The sequence below is a fragment of the Apodemus sylvaticus genome, chromosome 19 (genome assembly GCF_947179515.1).
Source record: "Apodemus sylvaticus chromosome 19, mApoSyl1.1, whole genome shotgun sequence".
Classification (NCBI taxonomy): Eukaryota; Metazoa; Chordata; class Mammalia; order Rodentia; family Muridae; genus Apodemus; species Apodemus sylvaticus.
The window spans coordinates 4,234,863-4,254,036 of record NC_067490.1 but is presented as its reverse complement, the minus strand read 5'-3'; the positions used below and the strand labels follow the sequence as shown (position 1 = coordinate 4,254,036).

The 19,174-nt window shown below is 59.5% G+C and overlaps 1 protein-coding gene across 1 annotated transcript in view; it reads right to left on the bottom strand.

Moving 5' to 3' along the window:
• Itpr3 (inositol 1,4,5-trisphosphate receptor type 3) overlaps positions 1 to 19,174 on the bottom strand; it is a 64,864-nt gene that overhangs the window by 2,022 nt on the left and 43,668 nt on the right. The window contains exons 24-57 of the mRNA XM_052164615.1: positions 18,535 to 18,664; positions 18,103 to 18,160; positions 16,766 to 16,931; positions 15,510 to 15,671; positions 15,358 to 15,432; positions 14,895 to 15,020; positions 13,503 to 13,625; positions 12,901 to 13,101; positions 11,990 to 12,241; positions 11,724 to 11,849; positions 11,517 to 11,642; positions 9,487 to 9,607; positions 9,055 to 9,245; positions 8,736 to 8,884; positions 8,535 to 8,643; positions 8,323 to 8,413; positions 8,057 to 8,226; positions 6,274 to 6,448; positions 5,985 to 6,166; positions 5,674 to 5,874; positions 5,412 to 5,522; positions 4,965 to 5,060; positions 4,768 to 4,869; positions 4,599 to 4,685; positions 4,106 to 4,216; positions 3,831 to 4,023; positions 3,616 to 3,741; positions 3,078 to 3,250; positions 2,607 to 2,771; positions 2,037 to 2,229; positions 1,577 to 1,681; positions 1,369 to 1,496; positions 676 to 841; positions 95 to 255 (exon numbers count right to left, since the gene is read on the bottom strand). Of these exons, the coding sequence (XP_052020575.1) occupies positions 95 to 255; positions 676 to 841; positions 1,369 to 1,496; positions 1,577 to 1,681; positions 2,037 to 2,229; positions 2,607 to 2,771; positions 3,078 to 3,250; positions 3,616 to 3,741; positions 3,831 to 4,023; positions 4,106 to 4,216; positions 4,599 to 4,685; positions 4,768 to 4,869; positions 4,965 to 5,060; positions 5,412 to 5,522; positions 5,674 to 5,874; positions 5,985 to 6,166; positions 6,274 to 6,448; positions 8,057 to 8,226; positions 8,323 to 8,413; positions 8,535 to 8,643; positions 8,736 to 8,884; positions 9,055 to 9,245; positions 9,487 to 9,607; positions 11,517 to 11,642; positions 11,724 to 11,849; positions 11,990 to 12,241; positions 12,901 to 13,101; positions 13,503 to 13,625; positions 14,895 to 15,020; positions 15,358 to 15,432; positions 15,510 to 15,671; positions 16,766 to 16,931; positions 18,103 to 18,160; positions 18,535 to 18,664 (4,851 nt within the window). The remainder of the gene's footprint in view (positions 1 to 94; positions 256 to 675; positions 842 to 1,368; positions 1,497 to 1,576; positions 1,682 to 2,036; positions 2,230 to 2,606; positions 2,772 to 3,077; positions 3,251 to 3,615; positions 3,742 to 3,830; positions 4,024 to 4,105; positions 4,217 to 4,598; positions 4,686 to 4,767; positions 4,870 to 4,964; positions 5,061 to 5,411; positions 5,523 to 5,673; positions 5,875 to 5,984; positions 6,167 to 6,273; positions 6,449 to 8,056; positions 8,227 to 8,322; positions 8,414 to 8,534; positions 8,644 to 8,735; positions 8,885 to 9,054; positions 9,246 to 9,486; positions 9,608 to 11,516; positions 11,643 to 11,723; positions 11,850 to 11,989; positions 12,242 to 12,900; positions 13,102 to 13,502; positions 13,626 to 14,894; positions 15,021 to 15,357; positions 15,433 to 15,509; positions 15,672 to 16,765; positions 16,932 to 18,102; positions 18,161 to 18,534; positions 18,665 to 19,174) is intronic.

Here is a 19,174-nt window from a genome sequence, read left to right as displayed (position 1 = left end):
GCGGTGGCTAGGAGGGATGGCCCCAGCTGCCCCTCAGGCCAAGGCCGGCAGATGGTGTGCGTGCGTGAGCCTGGTCGGTCGGCCTGCACCTCACCTTGATCATCTGAGCCACGTAGCTCTCGGGGCCCGTGTAGTCCGTCTTGTTCTTGACTCGGACCAGCACGATGAAGTACAGGTAGTTCCACATGTTGTGCTCCAGTTTGATGTGCTCCTCGAAGGACACTGTCTTGTTGTCAAACTTGTCCCTCTCCAGACCTGGTGGCAGAAGGAGGGCCCCCACTGAGGGCTACCACGGGGACTGCTTCTAACAGCTCCCCTGAGTGATTTGGGTCACTAGCAGGGGAGACCCCACCGTTCCCGGCTGCGGCCCTCCTGCAGGACTGCCTGTGCCCAGCGCTGACAGGTCTAGCTGGGTCAGCAGTGAGCGCTGCTCCTGGGGCCCTGGCTACTGGCGAGGACATGACTAGGTTCAGAAGGAGCAATGGACTAAAACCACAAGTCTGAAACCACAGTGGCCTGAGGTTCCTCTCCTGGAGGCCCGAGGGCTCGAAGCAGGGGCTTCTCGGGCCCTGCTGATCAGGGCAGGCCAGGTCAGCAAGGGTGGGACCGGGTGCCGTGGCTTAGAAGCCTCCAGCTGTGCAGGAGGAGGCAGCCGAGCGAGGAAGTGAGCCTCACCACAGATGAAGCACGTGGTCTTGAGGATTTCCTCTTTCTTCTGCTTCTCGCTGCGCAAGTCGGCGAAGGTGTCGATGATCACCCCAAAGATAAGGTTCAGAACGATGATGATGACGATGAAGAAGAACAGGAGGTCATACACCACCCTGGCTGGGAAGAGCGCCTCCTGCAGGGCACGGGGACGTGGTGAGGACAGAGTCACCCAAGAGAGAACATGGGGACTTAGAGGCGACAGTGACCCCAGCTGTCGGCCAGAAAGACGCCATGAGCTAACATTTGGAAATGGCCGACCCGGAGAAAGCCCTTACAAGTTTGTCGTGTGTGGCAAGTCCTGCTACAAACAGGGCTTGTTTCCCCCTTTCACGTAGTCAAAGCTCCTGGATCGGCTGTCAGGGTGCTGAGCCCCACACATTCCAGAACCTTGGTCTAGCCAGAGATGACTTCTACGCAACCGGGGGTGGATGGACACAGGGCTGCGGGCTGCCAAGCCAAGTCTTGAGGCTCCGCCCTGCCCTCCCTCTGGCCTGAGGAAGCCACGGACTGCTGATGGCCCGCACCTTCCCAATTCTCAGAGCCAAGACCGGTTGCCGTGGTGACCCTACAGTGCGCTGGGTGGGAAGCTGGTGGCTCTGGACAGTGTCACAGAACCTGGCTGGGTATGGAGCATTCACAGGAAGGGGGTAAGGTGCTCACATCTTTGGAGGGCTTGCGGAGGATGTCGCCCACTCCACCACCGTTCCGCAGTCCGTGGTTCATGACAGTGACGATACACATAAGTAGAGTGTCACAGGCCCGCTCTGTGCTGTCCGGCTCCTCATCCTCTGTGCGTGATCAGTATGTTCAGACCTGGGGTGTCCATCCTGCCCCACCCCGCCCCACCCTGCAGACTCCAGAGTCTTACCTTCTAGGATCTCAGGCACAGAGACCTCAGAGACACAATCTATGTTGTCCCCACTACATGTGCCCATAAATGTGGCAGCTCCGTGTGGCATCCCCAGGGTGCTGGCTGGAGATGACAGCAGCAAGGTCACAAGGAGACCCAAATCTCTGTCTGACCATAGCGTCTCTCTAGTCTGCCCTGGGAGGCCTCTCCTGGCCCTGCTGGCTCACAGATAGGAGGGGCTCTGTGACTGGGCGGGGCAGCTCGGACGCAGATGAGGCCAGAGGCTGTCAAGGCTCTGCCTACCCTCCCGCCTGCAGAGAGCTAGCAGTCATGCATGGGGATGCAGGTTGGTGTAGGCTAGACCTCCCCAAAATCCCAACAGGAGGAAGGCAGGGAGCCCTGCCTGGTGCTGCCACCAGTCACCTGTGCGTATCCATTGTCACCCCCCACCCCACCCCAGAAAGGAAGCCCCGGAGACCTCTGGAGTGGTTCCCAGGCAGCCGGTCCACCTCCAGGATGAAGTCGTCCTTGAGGAAGAGGAAGCCCACGATGGAGAAGAGGTAGACTAGGATGAGGGCCAGCAGGGCGGTGAGCAGGATGGAGCGGCCGTTGCGGGTCACACTCTTGATGACATTAAATAGTGTCTCCTCACGGTAGATGAGGTCAAAAAGCTGCAAGGACAGCACGTCCGTGAGCCGGGCCGCGACTCCCACGGGCTCTGCCAATGGGAGACATAGCGCTCGGGCCACAGTGGGGCAAGCAGGGAGGCTTCTAGGAGAACCCGGTTCTCAGGCCAGGAGAGGTGCGACAGGAGTCCCGGGAGTGGCCACTCCCAGCCAAGTGTTCATCATACTAGCTCCTGTCACCCTGTGCTTCAAGGACATGGAGTCGTCCGTCACGAGGCATAGGACGGATAAGAAACCTACTTGCAGTTACCCGTGAGTGTTCGGGCGGCCTGGTCTGGCCAATCCCTCTCTACCGGAGAGATGGAGGCTCTCGGAAGACTAGGGTTGGAAAGCCCGCGGGCCCAGCCCCGCCCCAGGCTCACCAGGATGCTGTAGAAGAGCTCGTGTGCAAAGAGGCCCAGGACACTTGTCAGGATGTAGCCCACGTGGTACAGGAACTCCATGTCCATGACCATGGCCTTGTAGCCACGGATGAAGGTGCCACGGTTGCCCACGAAGCTCACCACAAACACGATCTTGTTGGTCAGCTGGGTAGAAAGGGGGGGGGCGTGGAGGTCAGCACCCCATCTTCCATCCTGACCCTCAGGCCTGCCAGTCCAGCACAGGGGATTGAGTGGTACTGATCTCACTCAGAGCAGAAAAGGCCCCAGCCTTGCAGCTCCTGGTTAGGAAAAGACTTCTTTCCATCTCTGAGGCAGCCCCTTTCTGTAGAGTCCTGGCGGACCTCGGTGGGCGGGAGGAGCATGGAACAGGCTCAGCCTCTGACGGACAAGGAGCTGGGACCGAGAGTGGGAGGGACTGGGAGGTGAGCAGAGTGGCCGCAGGGCACTCACATTGAGAGCACCCAGGATGTTGAGCGTGGGCCCAATGCCCAGGTAGTAGATGGACCGAAGGATCAGCGCCACGATGAGGGGACGGACGCTGTAGCGCTTGGTGAACAGTGCGGCGATGGAGAAGCAGATGAGGATCCAGAAGAGCAGGGAGATGAGAGGGGAGCCCAGCACGCCTGGGGGCAGCGAGTGGGTGGGCGTGAGAGGGGGCCCAGCACACGCGAGCGCAGGCGTGGACATGAGACTCAAGCTCACACGGCCCCAGTGTGAGTTCCAGAGCCTCCCCCACCCCATCTCCCTTCCCCAGGAGCCTTAGGGATCTGTTGTACCTGCTGCACCCTGCCAGCTGCTGGCTGCAAACATCACAAGTGTCTGGCGCATATATGCATGTGCATGCATACACACACACACACACACACACACACACACACAGTCTCCCATGGGGCCAGAGTGTGCCTGTCCCTCAACCCCCACTGCTGAGCCCCCAGGGCAGTGCAGGGGTGTCTCCCCCCAACTGTGCGTGGGTGGGCGGCGGCCTCACCTGTGGATGCGCCCTCCACGTAGGGGTAGAAGAAGGCAATGATGATGTTGATGAACACCGCCAGGTTGAAGGAGATGCTGCCCCACAGCGTCATGCGGCGGGAGAACCAGTAGATGAGCGGCATGCCTGGGGGCACAGCGTGGCATGAGGGGTCCCCGACGACCCTCTGCCCACGGGAGCCCTGGGAAGGGGAGGAGGCGCCCACTGGTCCTCACTGCGAAGCCGGCGCTGCCACTCCATCTCGTTGTGCAGGAAGGAGGACTGGTCGAAGAAGTCGCTCACTTTGCTGCCCTGCTCGTCCTGCTCCGTGGTGGTGAAGAGCCGGTGCTTGGTCTCCTCTGTCAGGAACTGGCAGATGGCAGGCACCGGGAACACAATCTGCTCCATGCTTCGGTCTTGCCGCACAATCTGATTGGCCCGGGCGACACCTGGTCACCGGGGCCAAGGCCCTCAGCGACCCCCAGCTCACACCCAGTGCCTCCCACCTCACCTCAATCTGCGAGGTGTGGTTCTCATAGTATGCCAGCGGGTCCTCCTCCTCCTCCTGGGCAGGGGCCGAGGACTTGAGCATCTGGGACAACTGCTTGTTGTTGAGGCTGAGCTGGGGGGCGGGGTGGAGGGAGGGGCACACACTGGGTCAGCCCCACAGCCATCCAGACTCAGCCAGCCCAGACCAAGCCCACCCAAGCAGAACAGAGGAGCTGGTGCCCTTTCCAGCCCTGCTCCAGATCCAGGGAGGTCTTGCTTTTGTTTCTCTGCCAGGTTCGGCCTCTCCACCCCAGTCCTGCTGCAACCCCGCCCCAGGCCCAGCTTGTGGCTCAGGTCCCAGCTCACTCGCTCCAGGCTGGCCTCACGGGACAGCAGCTTTCTGTCTCCGTCTGCTCCCTGCTCATCCTGGATCCCCACGGATCCCCATTCCCGCCCTCAGGTCCCAGCTGCTCCTCCACATCCAACTCTACCCCCGGACTCTCAGCCCTGCGTACCATGGAAGAGATGCCCTCGGCCTCCTCCTCCTGGATGCGCTTCACTGGCTTCAGCAGGTGCTGCAGCTGCTTGTTGTGTCTGGAAAGCTGCAGAAGACAGGACGGGAGAGCTGTGGGCACTGCCTCAGGGCGCGGCCACCGAGGGGCAGGGCCTCGGGCACACGGGTACCTGCAGCGCCAGGATGTAGATGTTGTGGCCCACTTCTCGTGGGCTCACCTCTGAATTCTCCCTCTCCTCCTCCTGCAGGTAGGCCTTCTTGATCACGTCCACCTGCAGGGGAAGGGGGACAGCATTTGCCGTCACACCCTGACCACCGTCTCTGTACTCAGTCCCAGCCAGTGGGCCGGCCCCCAGCCCGTCCTCACCAGCTCCTGAGGCCGAAGGCTGATGAGGATGCGCTCTGCGTTCTCGCTGTCGTGGCGACTCTCCATCAGGGCCAGGAGCAGCTTGGAGGCATTGTCCTGGGTGGAGGGGGTGCAGGACGCAAGCCAGGTCTGAGGGCCCCCACTGTGACCCTCCCACCTCCTCAAGGCTCTGCTGTGCTGAGAAGCATCCCGTGTGTTACCCCCACAGGCCGGCCTCACCCACCAACACACACGGGGAGTCTTCAGGGGGTGCAAGAAGAGGGGGATGGCCTCACACCTGTGTCCCGTGTGGCCAGTGCAACCTGCACATCTCACCAAACACACATGCACCGGAGAGGCACCATTGCATATGGCACAGCATGGCACCACACACACCAAGTGCCCTGTCACCCACACGTGCACACACATCTCTCGGGCACTGCCCGAGCACGCGCTGCCAGGCCGCACCTTGAGCTGCAGCACCAGATCCATGCGGTACTTGCAAAGCGGGCTGATGTCGTTGAGGATCAGCGCCGTGATAATGTCAATGCCGTTGGACTCGTGAGTCACGATGCAGGTCTGATGGGGGTGGCAGGACACCTGTCAGTCAAGGTGGTCCCACAGCCCCGCCCCCGCAGCCCCGGCCCCACCCTCTCAGCGCCCCCCCCAAGCACGCTCCGCCCCCACCCACTCAGCGCCCCCGCGAGCACGCCCCGCCCCACCCACTCACCTGGTTCTCGTGGCACGGGCCCTGGCAGTACTCCGTGAGGGTCTCCAAGGTCTGGATGACCAGGCCCACATTGTCCTCGTTGATGTAGAGCCCCAGGAGCCCCAGGCCCCCCGTGGTGCTGCCGCACATGATGTCCAGGAACTGCAGGGTCTCACACACCAGGTTGTAGTTGGTCTTGTTGTTCTGACAGCGCAGGAAGTTCTGTGGAGCACAGACACGCCCACCACGAGGAGGGCATCAGTCCCAGCGGGCCCTGCCCAGCGGCAGTCAGGGCTGCCAGCTGCAGAGGCGGTGTCCAGGCGTCCGCTCACCTGCAGGTCACGGTTGTGGTTCTCACACAGCAGCTGCAGGAAGCGCAGGATGGGGCGCATGATGAGCACCGAGGTCCCCATCTCGTTGTTCTGCGCCCGCTCGCCCACGTCGTGCCCCCGGTGCAAGCCGGGGCCCAGCGAATAACGGGAGGAGCTGGGCATGGAGAAGGAGGACACACGGCCTGTGGGGCAAGCCTCGATAAGGCTGTGGCAGCCTCTCCCCGCCCATGCGAGACCCCCTCGCCCTGTATGCCCTGTCCTGAGACCCCACGTCTGCCCGGAGCTACACCTTTGGTGGCAGGCTCTGCCGGCTCGCGGTCCTCTCGAGGCTGGCTGCCCAGGTCATTCATGTTGACAGCCACTGTGGACTTGGTCTCCTGCTGCGCGCGCTTCATGCGGTCATGCAGCACCTTGAAGAAGCGCTCTGACTTCTTGTCACTCGTCATCAGGTTGTAGAAAGACTTCTGGAAAAGGACAGGATGTGGAGAGCGGCCTCAGCGCCGTGCCCTGTGCCTGGTTCTGGGTGTCAGGCTAGCCCTAGGAGGTGGCAGCCGGAGGGTCAGGAATTTAGGTCATCGTGGCCCCGGTTGGAGTTTGAGAACAACACTCAGTGCAGAGGAATTCTGGGAGACACATATGCCGAGTGGGGCTAGAGATGGGCTTCAAGGCCCAGCGGTTAACCGGAAAGGCTGCCGGCCATGACCACGATGCTGCGGGGGAGGAGGGCCGGTGCTGCCTCTGCCCAGGCCCTGCCACCCCCAGCTCCAGTGCCTGCTCCACACTGCAGCCAGCGGGCTCCCTCGGAAACCTAAGTCCTGTCTTCCCTCTGCATGAAGCCTTCAGCGGCTCCATCTCCCTCCAAGGAAGAGCCTCAGGCGCTCAGCGCCAGGAAGCCACCGAGAGCCTGCTGCCCAAGACCCCAGGCCCTCCACCCCCAGCCCCTTCACAGCCGTGCTGCACGCTCTTCCAACACAGCTCCAGCATCACCCTGGCCTACGCCCCTGTCGCCTAGGCTTGCCCATTGTGTTTGCCACCCCTCCCTGCAGGGGTGAAGCCTCGGCTATGGGGAATGCCAGGCCAGTGCCACCACACCCACCACCAGCACTGTGTCCACCACCAGCACCGCGCCCACCACCAGCACTGCGTCCACCACCAGGCACGGGGTTTTTTTTTTTTCTTAATCATTTTTGTTTTGCTTTGTTGTTGTTTTTGTTTGTTTTGAGATAGAGTCTTTTTTCATGGTTCTGGCTGTCCTGAAACACCATGTGATAGCAGGCGGGCCTCCAACTCACAGAGATCCACCTGCCTCTGCTTCCCAAATGCTGAGATTAAAGGCCTGCCCCACCCCCTCTTCTCTCTTTTTACTAAGACAAGGCTGAGTGACAGTACCCAGGCTGGCTGGCCTTGACACTGCTCTGTAGTCCAGGCAAGCCTTGAACCTGGGATCCCCAACCCCCACCCCTGACCCAGCATCTTGAGTGACTGAGACGCAAGCCCAAGGCACGAGGCCAGCCTGTGGCTCCTCTTAACTCACGTGCCACCTTCCTTATCTCCTGTCCTAGATCCCAATTTCAACAATGCATCTACACTCTATGTCCCTTACAAAACACAGGCCTCGGTAGAACACAGATTATGTCTCTTTTCAGAGCTGAATGCTTGCTGCCTACATCATTGCCAGCGACAGTTTGGTGTTGAGTGCTGATTGAGAAATGTGAATGGAGGAATGAGTGAGTGAATCAATGAGTGAATGAGTGAATAAATGAATGAGTGAACAGAATTAATGAATGAGTGAATGAATGAACAAACAGAATTAGTGAGTGAATGAATGAATGGGAATTAGAGGAGTTGGGGCTTTGGAATAATGGAGGAGAGAAGGCAAGGAATTTCAGACTCTGAAATGCCTGTCCTAGGGGGACAGGACAGAGGGTAGAGGGCAGGCACAGGGCCACGCGCACGGGCACAGGTTCGCAATGTGGAATCGCCCATGGTCCGCCCCGGCACCTCCCGAGCTCCTCCCGAGCTCCTGCAGCTCAGGGTGCTGCCCTGAGCCCCGCCCTGCCCCGCCCCCGCACCTGGATCTCAGTGTTGCCCCCGTCCAGCAGACGGATGGCCAGGCCGATGCTCTCCTGGAAGATCTTCTCGTTCTTGGTGCTGGTGATGAGATCACACACCAACTTGGTGGCCCCCTCCTTGTCCAGCCGGCACTGTGTGGCTGCGATGGCGGACCAGTCCTGATCCAGGCCTTGGGGAGAAGCGCATATGACAGACAGTGGTTTGAAGCAAGAGGCAGCCATGCGGGGCGGGGCGGGGCGGGGCAGGGTGGGGCCGTGGCACTGACCAGAGCCTGTGGGGTCGGTGAGCTCGCCCCGGGGGCCGGACTTTCGGTTCTGGAGGTAATTCTGCAGCAGCATCTTCCGAAGCTGGTTGCCCTGGAAGGGTAAGAGAGGCTCTTGGTGAGCCAGGTCCCCCCAACACCACCCCCACCCCCCCACCCCCACCCCGCTCTGCCACCCCCACCCCGCTCTGGCCCGGCCACGCCCTGGCACTCACCCGGTCCCCGTACTTGCTCTTCTTCAGCAGCATCTGCTGCAGCGTCCGCAGCACCTTCACGCACAGCTTCTCCTCGGACTCCATGAGACCTTTGGTGTGCCGGATGAGCCTGGAGCAGCAGCAGAGGCTTAGGGGGTCCACACTCACCGCTGACACGGGGCGCCCTGCCCAGACCCGGGTCCCCACGGCTTCCCAGCTCACTTGGACAGGAAGCCCCCGCTCTCACAGCGCTGGTAGGCCTCACTGCCCTCGAGAAAGAGCAGCTCGGGCCAGTGCAGCATGTCCACCAGCACCGAGAGCTCAGCCTGCACCAGAGGCTTCAGCCGCTCTTCCAGGGCCGTGATGATGTCCTGGGGGGAGGGCAAGGTCACCACCTGGCCCAAGATGACCAGGGCGTGACTATATCCCACCCACTCAACACTAAACAGTGTCCGATGGGGTGGGACAGCCACTCTCTCCCAACCCCACCGCCACCTCGGTCAGAGCGGGCCTTTCCTAGGGGCTGGGCAGCCACGCCCACCTGTAACTTCTCAATGATGTTCTTGTAGTCCCACTGGTTGGCGGTGGGGATGACCCGGGGGAAGGTCCTGGTGGCCGTCTTGTAGTTGGCAGCGCTGCGCTGGGCGGCGGCTGAGCAGCTGCCCCCACTGCTGAGCAGAGCGCTCATGTGGGCATCCAGGTCCATCGGCAGCAAGATGGCTCGACTCTTGGCTGCGAGAGAGGGCAGGCTGGTCCCGCGCAGGGAAGAGGCAGGCAGACCCAGGGGGACGGGCACACAGGGATCCCCGCATCCCCTGAGGCCTGATCGCTTGCAGTCAGCAAAAGGAAATGAGACACCGGGAAGGACAGACAGCCACCCCGAGAGATGCTCGGGCTCGGGAATAGGGTGGTAGTGGTGGGGCTGGTGCTCCCTGCAGGCGGCACGGGCGAGTCCACACGGTTCTTCACTCACCCACCATGGCGAGGGTGCGGACACAGGCCTCCACGGAGCCCTTGTGCTGCTGCTGCAGCCAAGGACACTCGAGCAGCCGTGTGGTGGACTGCAGCAGCTGGACCACAATCGTCTGATGCGTCTGCGGGAGACACAGAACCCCAGAGGCAGCTCAGCCTCCCCAGCCAGGGGGCCCAGGCCCAGGGCCCTCACTACCACAGTAGCCTTTGGTCCAGATAGAAAGTCACCAGTTTTAGCAGTGACCAACCTCCCCTGACTGTACACATCCCTAGCCTGGGCTCACCACCCTAGCCTGGGCTCACCGCCATGGTAATCACCTTTTCCTTCCTTTAGGATGATGTGGGAAAGGTGTGTTTACACAGTTTGAGAACCCAAAGTCTGGCTTGGAGTTTAAGAGCACTGGCTGCTCCTTCGGAGGGCCCGAGTTCAGTTCCTAGCACCCATGTCTGACACGAGGCGTGCTTTACCCCAGCTGCAGGAGACCCAGGACCCTCTTCTTCCCTCCGCAGGCACCCACACACATGGTGGCGCACATCTGTAAGTCCCTGCTCTCAGGAGGCAGAGGCAAGCAGACCTCAGTGAGCCCCAGGCCCCTGGCCAGCCAGACTGACCGAGTGAGACCCAGTCTCAAAACATCAAAATAATAAAGTACAATTTAAAACCAAACAAAAAATGAGAAGAAAGGCAGACTTCAAGCCAGTGAGCTAGCGTAACATAAAAGTGCGTGTCTCATAGGCCAGGCAATCTTGGTTCGGTTTCTAGAATGCAGGGAAGGGTAGGACTCCACAACATTGTGTCCTGACCTCCATCCACTCACACACACTATACATGCACATATAATAATACATTTTAAAGGTTTATTCCAAATTCTACTTTATCCAGTCTGAGGCTGGGAAATCAATTATTATTATTATTATTTTTTGAAACAGGCTGGCCTTGAACTCAGAGAGACTCATCTGCCTCTGCCTCTTCATGACTGAGATTACCGTGCCCAGCCACAGATAAAAATTTTCAGTCCCCTTGTCTCAAATGTATATCAAAACAACTCACCCTTCCTAGATCTAAGCTTGTTTTCCCCTCCCTTTTTGGAGAGGGACCCTCACTGTCTTACTTTGTGGCTCTGGCTTTGTAGATCAGGCTAGCCTTGGCCTCACAGAGATCCACCTCCCTCTACCTCTGGAGTGCTGGGATCAAGGCATGCACCGCCATGCCAGGTGTGCCTAACTATTACTCTTCTCAGAGTTAGCCTGGTGCCAGCGCTGGCCCCAGCATCCAGGGAGCATGGCCTTTGGTTTCTTTTCCATCTTCTCTATTTATAACTTAGGCAGCGCCTCGGGCCTTCCTCAAAGAGACTTGGATCTCTAGTTAAGGCTGAAAAATATCTCAGGCCTGGCTCTCAGAGACCAGAGTCAGGCCCCTGTGGTGATACCAGCGAGTCACAGGGCTGCTGCCCGCCCAGCACCTGAGAGCAGTACAAGGCAGGTGCTGCAAGGCTCTGCAAAGTGTGGGCATGCGTGTCCTCACATCATGGCTCTGCCGTTCAGGCAGCAGCCACACCCACCTCACCACGCAGGGCTGGCACACCTGATAGGTAAGAGAGGGATTCCTTTGTTAATCTTGTCAATCCAATGGGACCTAAGTCAGTGCGGGGTGTGTCTATGAGGGTGTTTCCGGAAAGATAGAAGACCCATCTTGAACAGACACTGAACCTGTCCCTGGGCAGGAGCCCCAGCATGGATAAAAAAGCAGGAAGTGAGCCGAGTACCAGCAGTGTCACTGCTCTGTGTCTGACTGTGGATGAAGTGTCCCAGCCAGCCACCCGTGCTCCTGCGGCAAGGATGGACTGCTCTCCTGTGAGCCCCGCCCCCAGACTCTCGACCTGTCTCTGACCGGTTACTTTGTATCATTCCCACTGCGCTCCACTGTGTGTTACCCAGCAGATACTAACAGCGGTGTTCTGCTGCGTCGGGAGCACTTCACCACGTGAGCCAGCTAAAGTGGCCCTGCTCGAGACCTTACGGGCGGCTCACCTGTAGGGACGTGCTGTTCTCTGAAAACGGGGAGCTGAAGAAGGCACTGATGGTGTCCAGCACCACGGTGAGCACGTACTTCTCAAGGGTGGGGTCCGACAGGCGCTTCTCCCGCTTGTTACAGACCTACGGAGGAGGAGAATCGTACAGGGAGATCTGCGGGTCTTCCCTCCACCCCGAAAGCCCACCCTGGTGCCCAGGACAGACCAGAGCCATGTCTAGGGTGAAGTTCTCAAAGAGCGTCCAGATGTGGTTGCTGGTGTAGATCTCCTTCATTTCCACCTCCGTATCTACGTAGCAATGGTTCACAAAGTTCACATACGCCATTTTAACCTGGGCCGCGGGCACAGAAGAGGTATGTCAACAGGGCCTGCGGGCCTCTCCCCTCTTAACCTGTTGTCTTCCCCACTGTGACTCTGCCTGTCCCCTCCACAAGGCGACACCACAGCCTTCTCCAGGCCCGAGCCACACACCTCCGTGATGCAGTCCTCGTGGGTGACCACAGACACCACGTCCTCTAGAGGCAGCAGGGACGTGCACTTGATCTCTGTGTAGACATTCTTGCCCTCCGCACAGGCTGCTAGCAAGTCCACCAGGGAGATGTGGTACATGAGCGGGCTGTGGTCCTCCACGCCATCTCGGGCTGCCTTCATCATGTCCAGCAGATGGGCCAGGGAGGCCTTGTCATTGTAGAACACCACCACGTCGTCACCTGCATTGGTCAGCTGTGACGGGAGGCGGGCAGGAGTCAGAGCCCTCGTCCAAGAGCCACAGGCACCACCTCTCGCCCAGGCTTGTCAGGAAAAGCTGAGACCATGACCCCCCAGCTATGACCTGATACTCATGTTTAAAGTTTGGGGTTTCTGAAACAGAGATCCATATAGCTCAGGCTAGCCTCAAAATTACTATGTAGCTGAGGATAACCTTGAACTCTTTTTTTAATGATTGGTTTTGATTTTATGAGTCTGGGTGTTTTGTTTGCATGTACGGCTGTTCATGGCATGTGTGCAGTACCCACAGAGGTCAGAAGAGGGCATCAGAGCCCTTGAACCTAGAGCTGTAGATGGTCATCATGCCTGACTTCAGCCAGGGTGACAGCTGTAGCTCTCGCTGACATCACTGCCTGCCCCGCCCTCCCCCAGCCCTCTGAGAGGTGCTCCCGGGAACAGACCTCCAGACTGTGACCAAGGCTCACTGCATTCTCAGTGCTTGGTGCAAACAGACATTTGTGCGTTCCCCCTGTGTACCAGGCCTAGAAGACCCAGGTTCTCGTAGCCCTGACCAGTCCCTGGAGCCCTGCATCCCGAGTTCTACTGGCTTTCCCCCTCCCTGAGCTCTCCCTGGGCCCCACCACCCAGATCCCTGGGGCCCAGGCGGCCCTCACCTCGGTCATGATCATGTCCTGGCACTTCTTCACGTACTTGCCCTCAGCCTTGATGACGGTGTGCAGGAAGTCCAGGTACTGCACGTGGCGCCCATGCGTGGCCAGCAGGTGCACAAAGTGCTGCAGCACTGGCTCGCTGATCTCGGAGCACAGCTGGTAGTTGTTGAGGAAAATGTGCTGCATGGTCTCAGCCTCCAGGAGCTGTGTGGGCGGGGTGGGGGGCATCAGAGGGGAGGGCACGAGAGAGGGGAGGGCATCAGAGAGAGGGGAGGGCACGAGAGAGGGGAGGGCACGAGAGAGGGGAGGGCACGAGAGAGAGGGGAGGGCATCAGAGAGAGGGGAGGGCATCAGAGAGAGGGGAGGGCACGAGAGAGGGGAGGGCACGAGAGAGGGGAGGGCACGAGAGAGGGGAGGGCACGAGAGAGAGGGAGGGCATCAGAGAGAGGGGAGGGCACGAGAGAGGGGAGGGCATCAGAGATGGAGGAGGGCATCAGAGAGGGGGGGACATCAGAGAGAGAGGAGGGCATCAGAGAGGGGGGAGGGCATCAGAGAGGGAGGCCCATCAGGAGAGGGCCATCGGGGCTCCGCCCAGTGCGCCTCACCCCAGGCGTGAGGAAGAGTTGCAGGTGCTTGTGCAGTAGAGCCTGGTTGCCGGGGTTCCCAGCACAGAACTTCTGCAGGAACTGGTGTGTGTAGCGCAGGATCTCCAGCATCTTGTTGTCACCCTGTGAGCAGAGAGAGGCTGCTGGGCCACCAGGGAGGGACGGGCCTGGGGACAGGCCTGGGTGTGTGTATACACACCCACACATGTACAGACACATGGGCGTATATACACACCCACACATGTACAGACACACGGGTGTATATATACACCCACACATGTACAGACGCACGGGCGTGTATACACACCCACACATGTACAGACACACGGGCGTGTATATACACCCACACATGTACAGACACATGGGTGTATATACATACCCACACATGTACAGACGCACTGGCGTATATACATACCCACACATGTACAGACGCACGGGCGTGTATACACACCCACACATGTACAGACGCACGGGCGTGTATACACACCCACACATGTACACACGCACGGGCGTGTATACACACCCACACATGTACACACGCATGGGCACACACACTCAAATTAATTTTAAAAAATCATCTAAGTGCCTTGAAGCAACTCCCAGCAGTTAAGAGCGCATATGGCCCCTGCACAGGACCCAGGGTCTCCTGAGCACCTCTCAGGTCTATCTCCAGTCTGACTCCCTCTTCTGAACCCTGTGCATGTGCAGACACACACAAACATCCAAAAAAAAAGAGAGAGAGAAAAGGTCAGCCGAGGTGAGGGACTTAGGGTCAAAGGTTGAGAGAGGCGGAATGGAGTGAGGGGATCTAAGGGACGAAGGACAGGGTGTCTGTCAGGGACAGGGCATGTCATGATCCACCGGGATAAGGAGCTCAGGGTCAAAGGTCAGAATCTGGGTTCCCCTCCCTGAGATGCTCCTCGTGCTGTGGTGACTTCACGGACACTTCCCAACTGCAGTTTAGCCTGCTGTGAACCTTGATGTAAATATCTGTGTTTTCTGATGATCTCGGGTGAACCATGAAAGGGCTTGTTCTACTCCAAAGAGATCACGACCTTCATGTTGAAAACCGCGGGCCCAGATGGTGCTGAAAGGCAATGTTAGCCCGGACCAGGGAGAGGACGCTGGGGTCCTGGTTAAGGAGACTGAGGCTGGGTTCAGTCTAAGAATGTTTGCTTTGCGTGAGCAGGGCTCTGGGTTCGATGCCCAGCACCACCATGAGAGAGAGAGAGAGAGACAGAATTACAGCAAATGCGACTCAAGCCAAATCAATCGGAGAAAGAGGTCGTGTGTGTGTGTGTGTGTGTGTGTGTGTGTGTGTGTGTGTGAAAGACTGGGGTGCAACCGAAGTGGGCTCAAAAGGGGAGGTGGGTGCAGATGACGCCGGGTCACCTTGTCGTAGGGGATCTGCAGCAGGTCCAGCATGACCTTGTGGGCGTCCATGTTCTTCAGCAGCCGCTGTTGCTTCTTCCGCATCTGCTCCCCGACCCCACACATCTTGTTCAGCCTCTCCAGGATCTGCAGGGGAGAGGGGACGGATGGGAGCTCACGCCTCCTCCTCAGGTCCCCTGGGCCTCTCTCTCCTGGCCAGCCACGCCCACATCCCACTGGGACCGGACAAAATCCCATCCCGCCCATCAAGAGGGACGCAACATGGCCGTCAAGTGGAATCTCATTAAACCCCTCAGCTTTAAAATAACTCTGTCAGGGCCTCCGTGGGGCTGCCGGGAACATGCCAGAAAGCTGGGCCATGCCCGGCTGCAGCGCCCAGAGCGAGGAGCTGGGGAAGCCAGGCCGCTGGGAGCCCAACTGGGTCAGGTCCTCACCCCTCCCCCTCCCACCCCCTGCCACTCACGCCTTTGACAATCTGGTAATTCTCGCTGCTTTTCTCCCCATGCGGCTGCAGAAATCCCTCCTCGTCCGAGGGCCGCTGAGGACGCAGAAGGACAGAGTCACCCAGGCGCCCACAACTCGGGCCACCCCGCTTGGCTCCCAGAAGCCACTCACCTCCTTTTTCTCCTTGCTGCCCGCCTCGCCCTCCTCGCCCTTGATGCTGCCTTTCTTGTCCACCCACAGCTCCGACTTCTCCACCATCGTTCGCAGTCGGTCCAGCTCTGACTTGATTACCTTGTAGTTCTCCACGTCCTGGGCTGAGATGAGCAGCTGGACCTGCTCGGGGAGGGCGGACCGGGTCAGGGGACACACATTCCCCCAGGTCTGCAGTCACTCGGGGAACTGCAGTGCCCGCCCTCCCTAGACCAGAACCCCTACCCAAGTATCACACACTATTCACCGCCCCTTCCTCCAGGAAGCCCTCCCTGTACTCCAGCCCTGAGCTGTCACCCGCTGCGGTCTCGGACTCATGGCACACTCTGCCACCTGCCTGGTCCACTCAGATGCCGAACAGGCAGGGAAAGCATGGGAGGGACACTGGACCCTGAGTGAAGGAGGGACCTTAACTCTAAGGAGTAGGGCCTACATGGAGTGCCTCTTCCCTCTCCCCCTCCTCCCCTCTCCCATCCTCCCTCTCCCCCTCTTCTCTCTCCCCCTCCTCTCCTCTCTTCCATCCTCCTTGTCCCCCTCCTCCCTCCACTCCCTTCTTCCATCCTCCCTCTTGCCCTCCTCCCCTCTTCCATCCTCCCTCTCCCCCTCCTCTCTCTCCCCCTCCTCCCTCCACTCCGCTCTTCTATCCTCCCTCTCCCCCTCCTCCCCTCTTCCATCCTCCCCTCTTCCATCCTCCCTGTCCCCCTCCTCCCCTCTTCCATCCTCCCTCTCCCCCTCCTCCCCTCTTCCATCCTCCCTGTCCCCCTCCTTCCCTCTTCCATCCTCCCTCTCTTCCATCCTCCCTCTCTCCCTCCTCCCTCTCCCCTCCTCCCACAGCCTGGCCCTCATGTCTTCCTCCCACAGGGCCTGCGAGTGGTGTCACATACTGAGGGAGCTGGGGAATTCTGGGGAAGCAATGCAAGCTGGTGGCAAGGCCCAGTGCATCATGGGCACTTGCTAAATGCCAGCCCTGATCATCAGGCATCTCAGGTCAAGGAGACATGGCGCCACCGTGAAGACACCTGCGAGCCAGACCAGACCTGGCACGGAATGGCGAGCGACGGCCGCGCAGAGCTGACCACTGTGTCATCCACAGTGTAAGAAGAGAGCCAGGCCGGGAGGTGCCGAAGGCGCCCTTAGATCCCCCCCACCCCCACCAAGGTGTCCTTAAGTGGGGCCCACCATCCCTGCCAAGCTGAGTGCCCCGGGGCCCCTCCCACCTGCTTGAAAGTGTGCATGGCCTCCTGGCGCTGGCTGAAGTGTTTGAAGAGCAGCTGCAGGGCGCCGGAGACCAGAGGTGGGTAGTCGTGCATGGTCAGGTGCAGCAGCACTCGCAGGAACATGCGGCCGCCCTCGTCATCCACTTCCAGCATGCTGTTGGTCTTCCTGTCAGCACGGGTGGGGCGGGCACATGCGGGAGCCAGTGAGTGGGGTGGGGGACCCACCGCCGCCATTGCGGCAGAACCACACCCGGGCTCCCACGGGCTCAGGCGTGTGTAGAGCCACCCATGCCCCGGGCCCTCTGGGGGTCCTCGGGATAGCCCTCAACCAAGCCCCTGATGCAGGACCCCTTCATGTGAGATGGGAAGACACTTGTTCCTTCAGTGAGGGGATACCTCGGAGCCTGGGGGCTGTTGCCAGTAAAAGCCAGACACGCTCACACACCAACTCAGGCTTGTCAGTGAAAATTGTGAAGTGCTGTGTATGCTTGCCACTAGCCGGAGTCGGGATGCTAATCACACCCACCCCACAGCTGCCATCTAACGTGCTAATGAAGAGCCCTGGTTTGTAGCTGTTACTTCTGATTGATTTTCTTCAGGGGTTTGATAGCTATTTCAATGCGTTGTTTCCCTTGTGAGTTTGTGGGCTTTTACCTTATGAGATCTATTCAGGACGTCCCTGTTCTGGCTTATTTTTGAGACAATATCTCATGCAGCCCAGGTAGCCTCGAGATCTCTATGTACTGAATGAGAGGTGCCCTCAAACTCTGACCTTTCTGCCTCCACCTCCTGAGTGTTGGAGTGGCAGGTGTCAAAGCCACATCTGGCTTCTGAGGCTCTGGGGAATCGAACCCAGGACTCATGAATGCTAGATGCGCAGTCTACTGGCAACTGACCTATATCCCCACTGACCTACATCCCCAGCCCCTCCCCTATGTCATGAATTCACAATGGGGTGCTGAGAGAGACCCACTGGGTGTGCTAGATACCCAGGAAGGCTGGGTACTCAATGGCAGAAGCAGAGAGGCCGCCTCCACTTGGCACAGAGGGCTGGTGGGGGAAGGGCACCATGCCGTCCTCTTCCATCTCCCCTGCTGTGAGACAGGGGCACAGCTGCCCTGCCCAAAGGTGGGGGAATTGCCAGAAGAACTAGCATCTGGATTTACCCTATACCGTGAGGGCTGGGAAGGGTCAGTGCATGTGGTTGGTGAGGGGCCTCTGGGGGACACAGTGGAGGGACAGCCAGCCTTCAGCTTCAGGAATCCCAGGTTGTCCAGAGAACGGGCATGAGCCTTGTGTTGACAGCCGCCCCAAGCCCGAGCAGGAGCCCGCCTCACCCTACTCCAAACATGGCCTCTGCCTGCTCCCCGATGCGGTCCAGGTTCATGTTGGCAGCTGTGGGAAGCAAGAGTGAGAGAGAGATGGGGTAGCCAGACACCCAAGCAGAGGATGCCCAAGCCAGCCCTGCATGCTCCTGCAGCTCCTCCACCTGCCCCGCCTTTGTGAGGGCACAGAGCTGCCAGGCTGAGAGGGGCAGGGCAGGGAGGCCAGCAGCCGGGGCAGCCAGGCCCTGGCCGGCTCCGGGTGGGATGTGAGCTCACTCAAGTCCCGGCTTCCCCATGGACCCCACTCCCCGTTTAGGAAGGGCCCCCGCCCCGCTCCTCGTGGTGGTGACCAGGGAGACAATGGACATGCCTTCCGGGTGTGAAAAAGGACAGGTTGGGGCAGCGGAGCGGTGGCAGTAGGAGATGCTAGGGACCAAGGCTCACTGGAGGAATCGAAGGCAGGTGCTGTGCCGTCCGCCCCGCTGTCCTGCATAGGAAACACCTCCACAAACTCCTTCTTGAAGACCGACAACAGGTAGGAGATGCGGTAGTCTAGGCGCACGTTCAGGATGAACTAGACAGACAGAGGTGACGTGAAGACCGGTCTCCAGCAGGAGCCCTGCAGCTCCAGCATGGGCGAAGGAACCCCAGATGGGCTGTAGACTCGGCCACTCGGGACACTTGAAGGCATCTGAACAGAACAGGCAGCCCTTTCTCCCCCCAGCTCCTGGCCCAGAGATAGTGGCTGGTGCCTCCTCAGCATGAGGCAGTGAGCCCCGCGCGCACGCGCGCGCGCACACACACACACACACACCACCACCACCACCACCACCACCACCACCACCAATACACCCAGGCTAGACAGTAACAGGAAATGCACAGACCTCCCAGGTCAGAAGGCCAACCTGTCCTTCCCGCTACCCTGCCAACAGCCCTCTCCGGGAGGGAAAACTGAGGTGCCGAGACCCAGGGTATAGGGATGCCCATAACTAACCTCTATCTTCACGGGACAGAAGCCCCACCTCTGACTTCCCTATGGTCACTCTGTCACCTTCATGCCCTCTGGTTATAAGGACAGCATCCC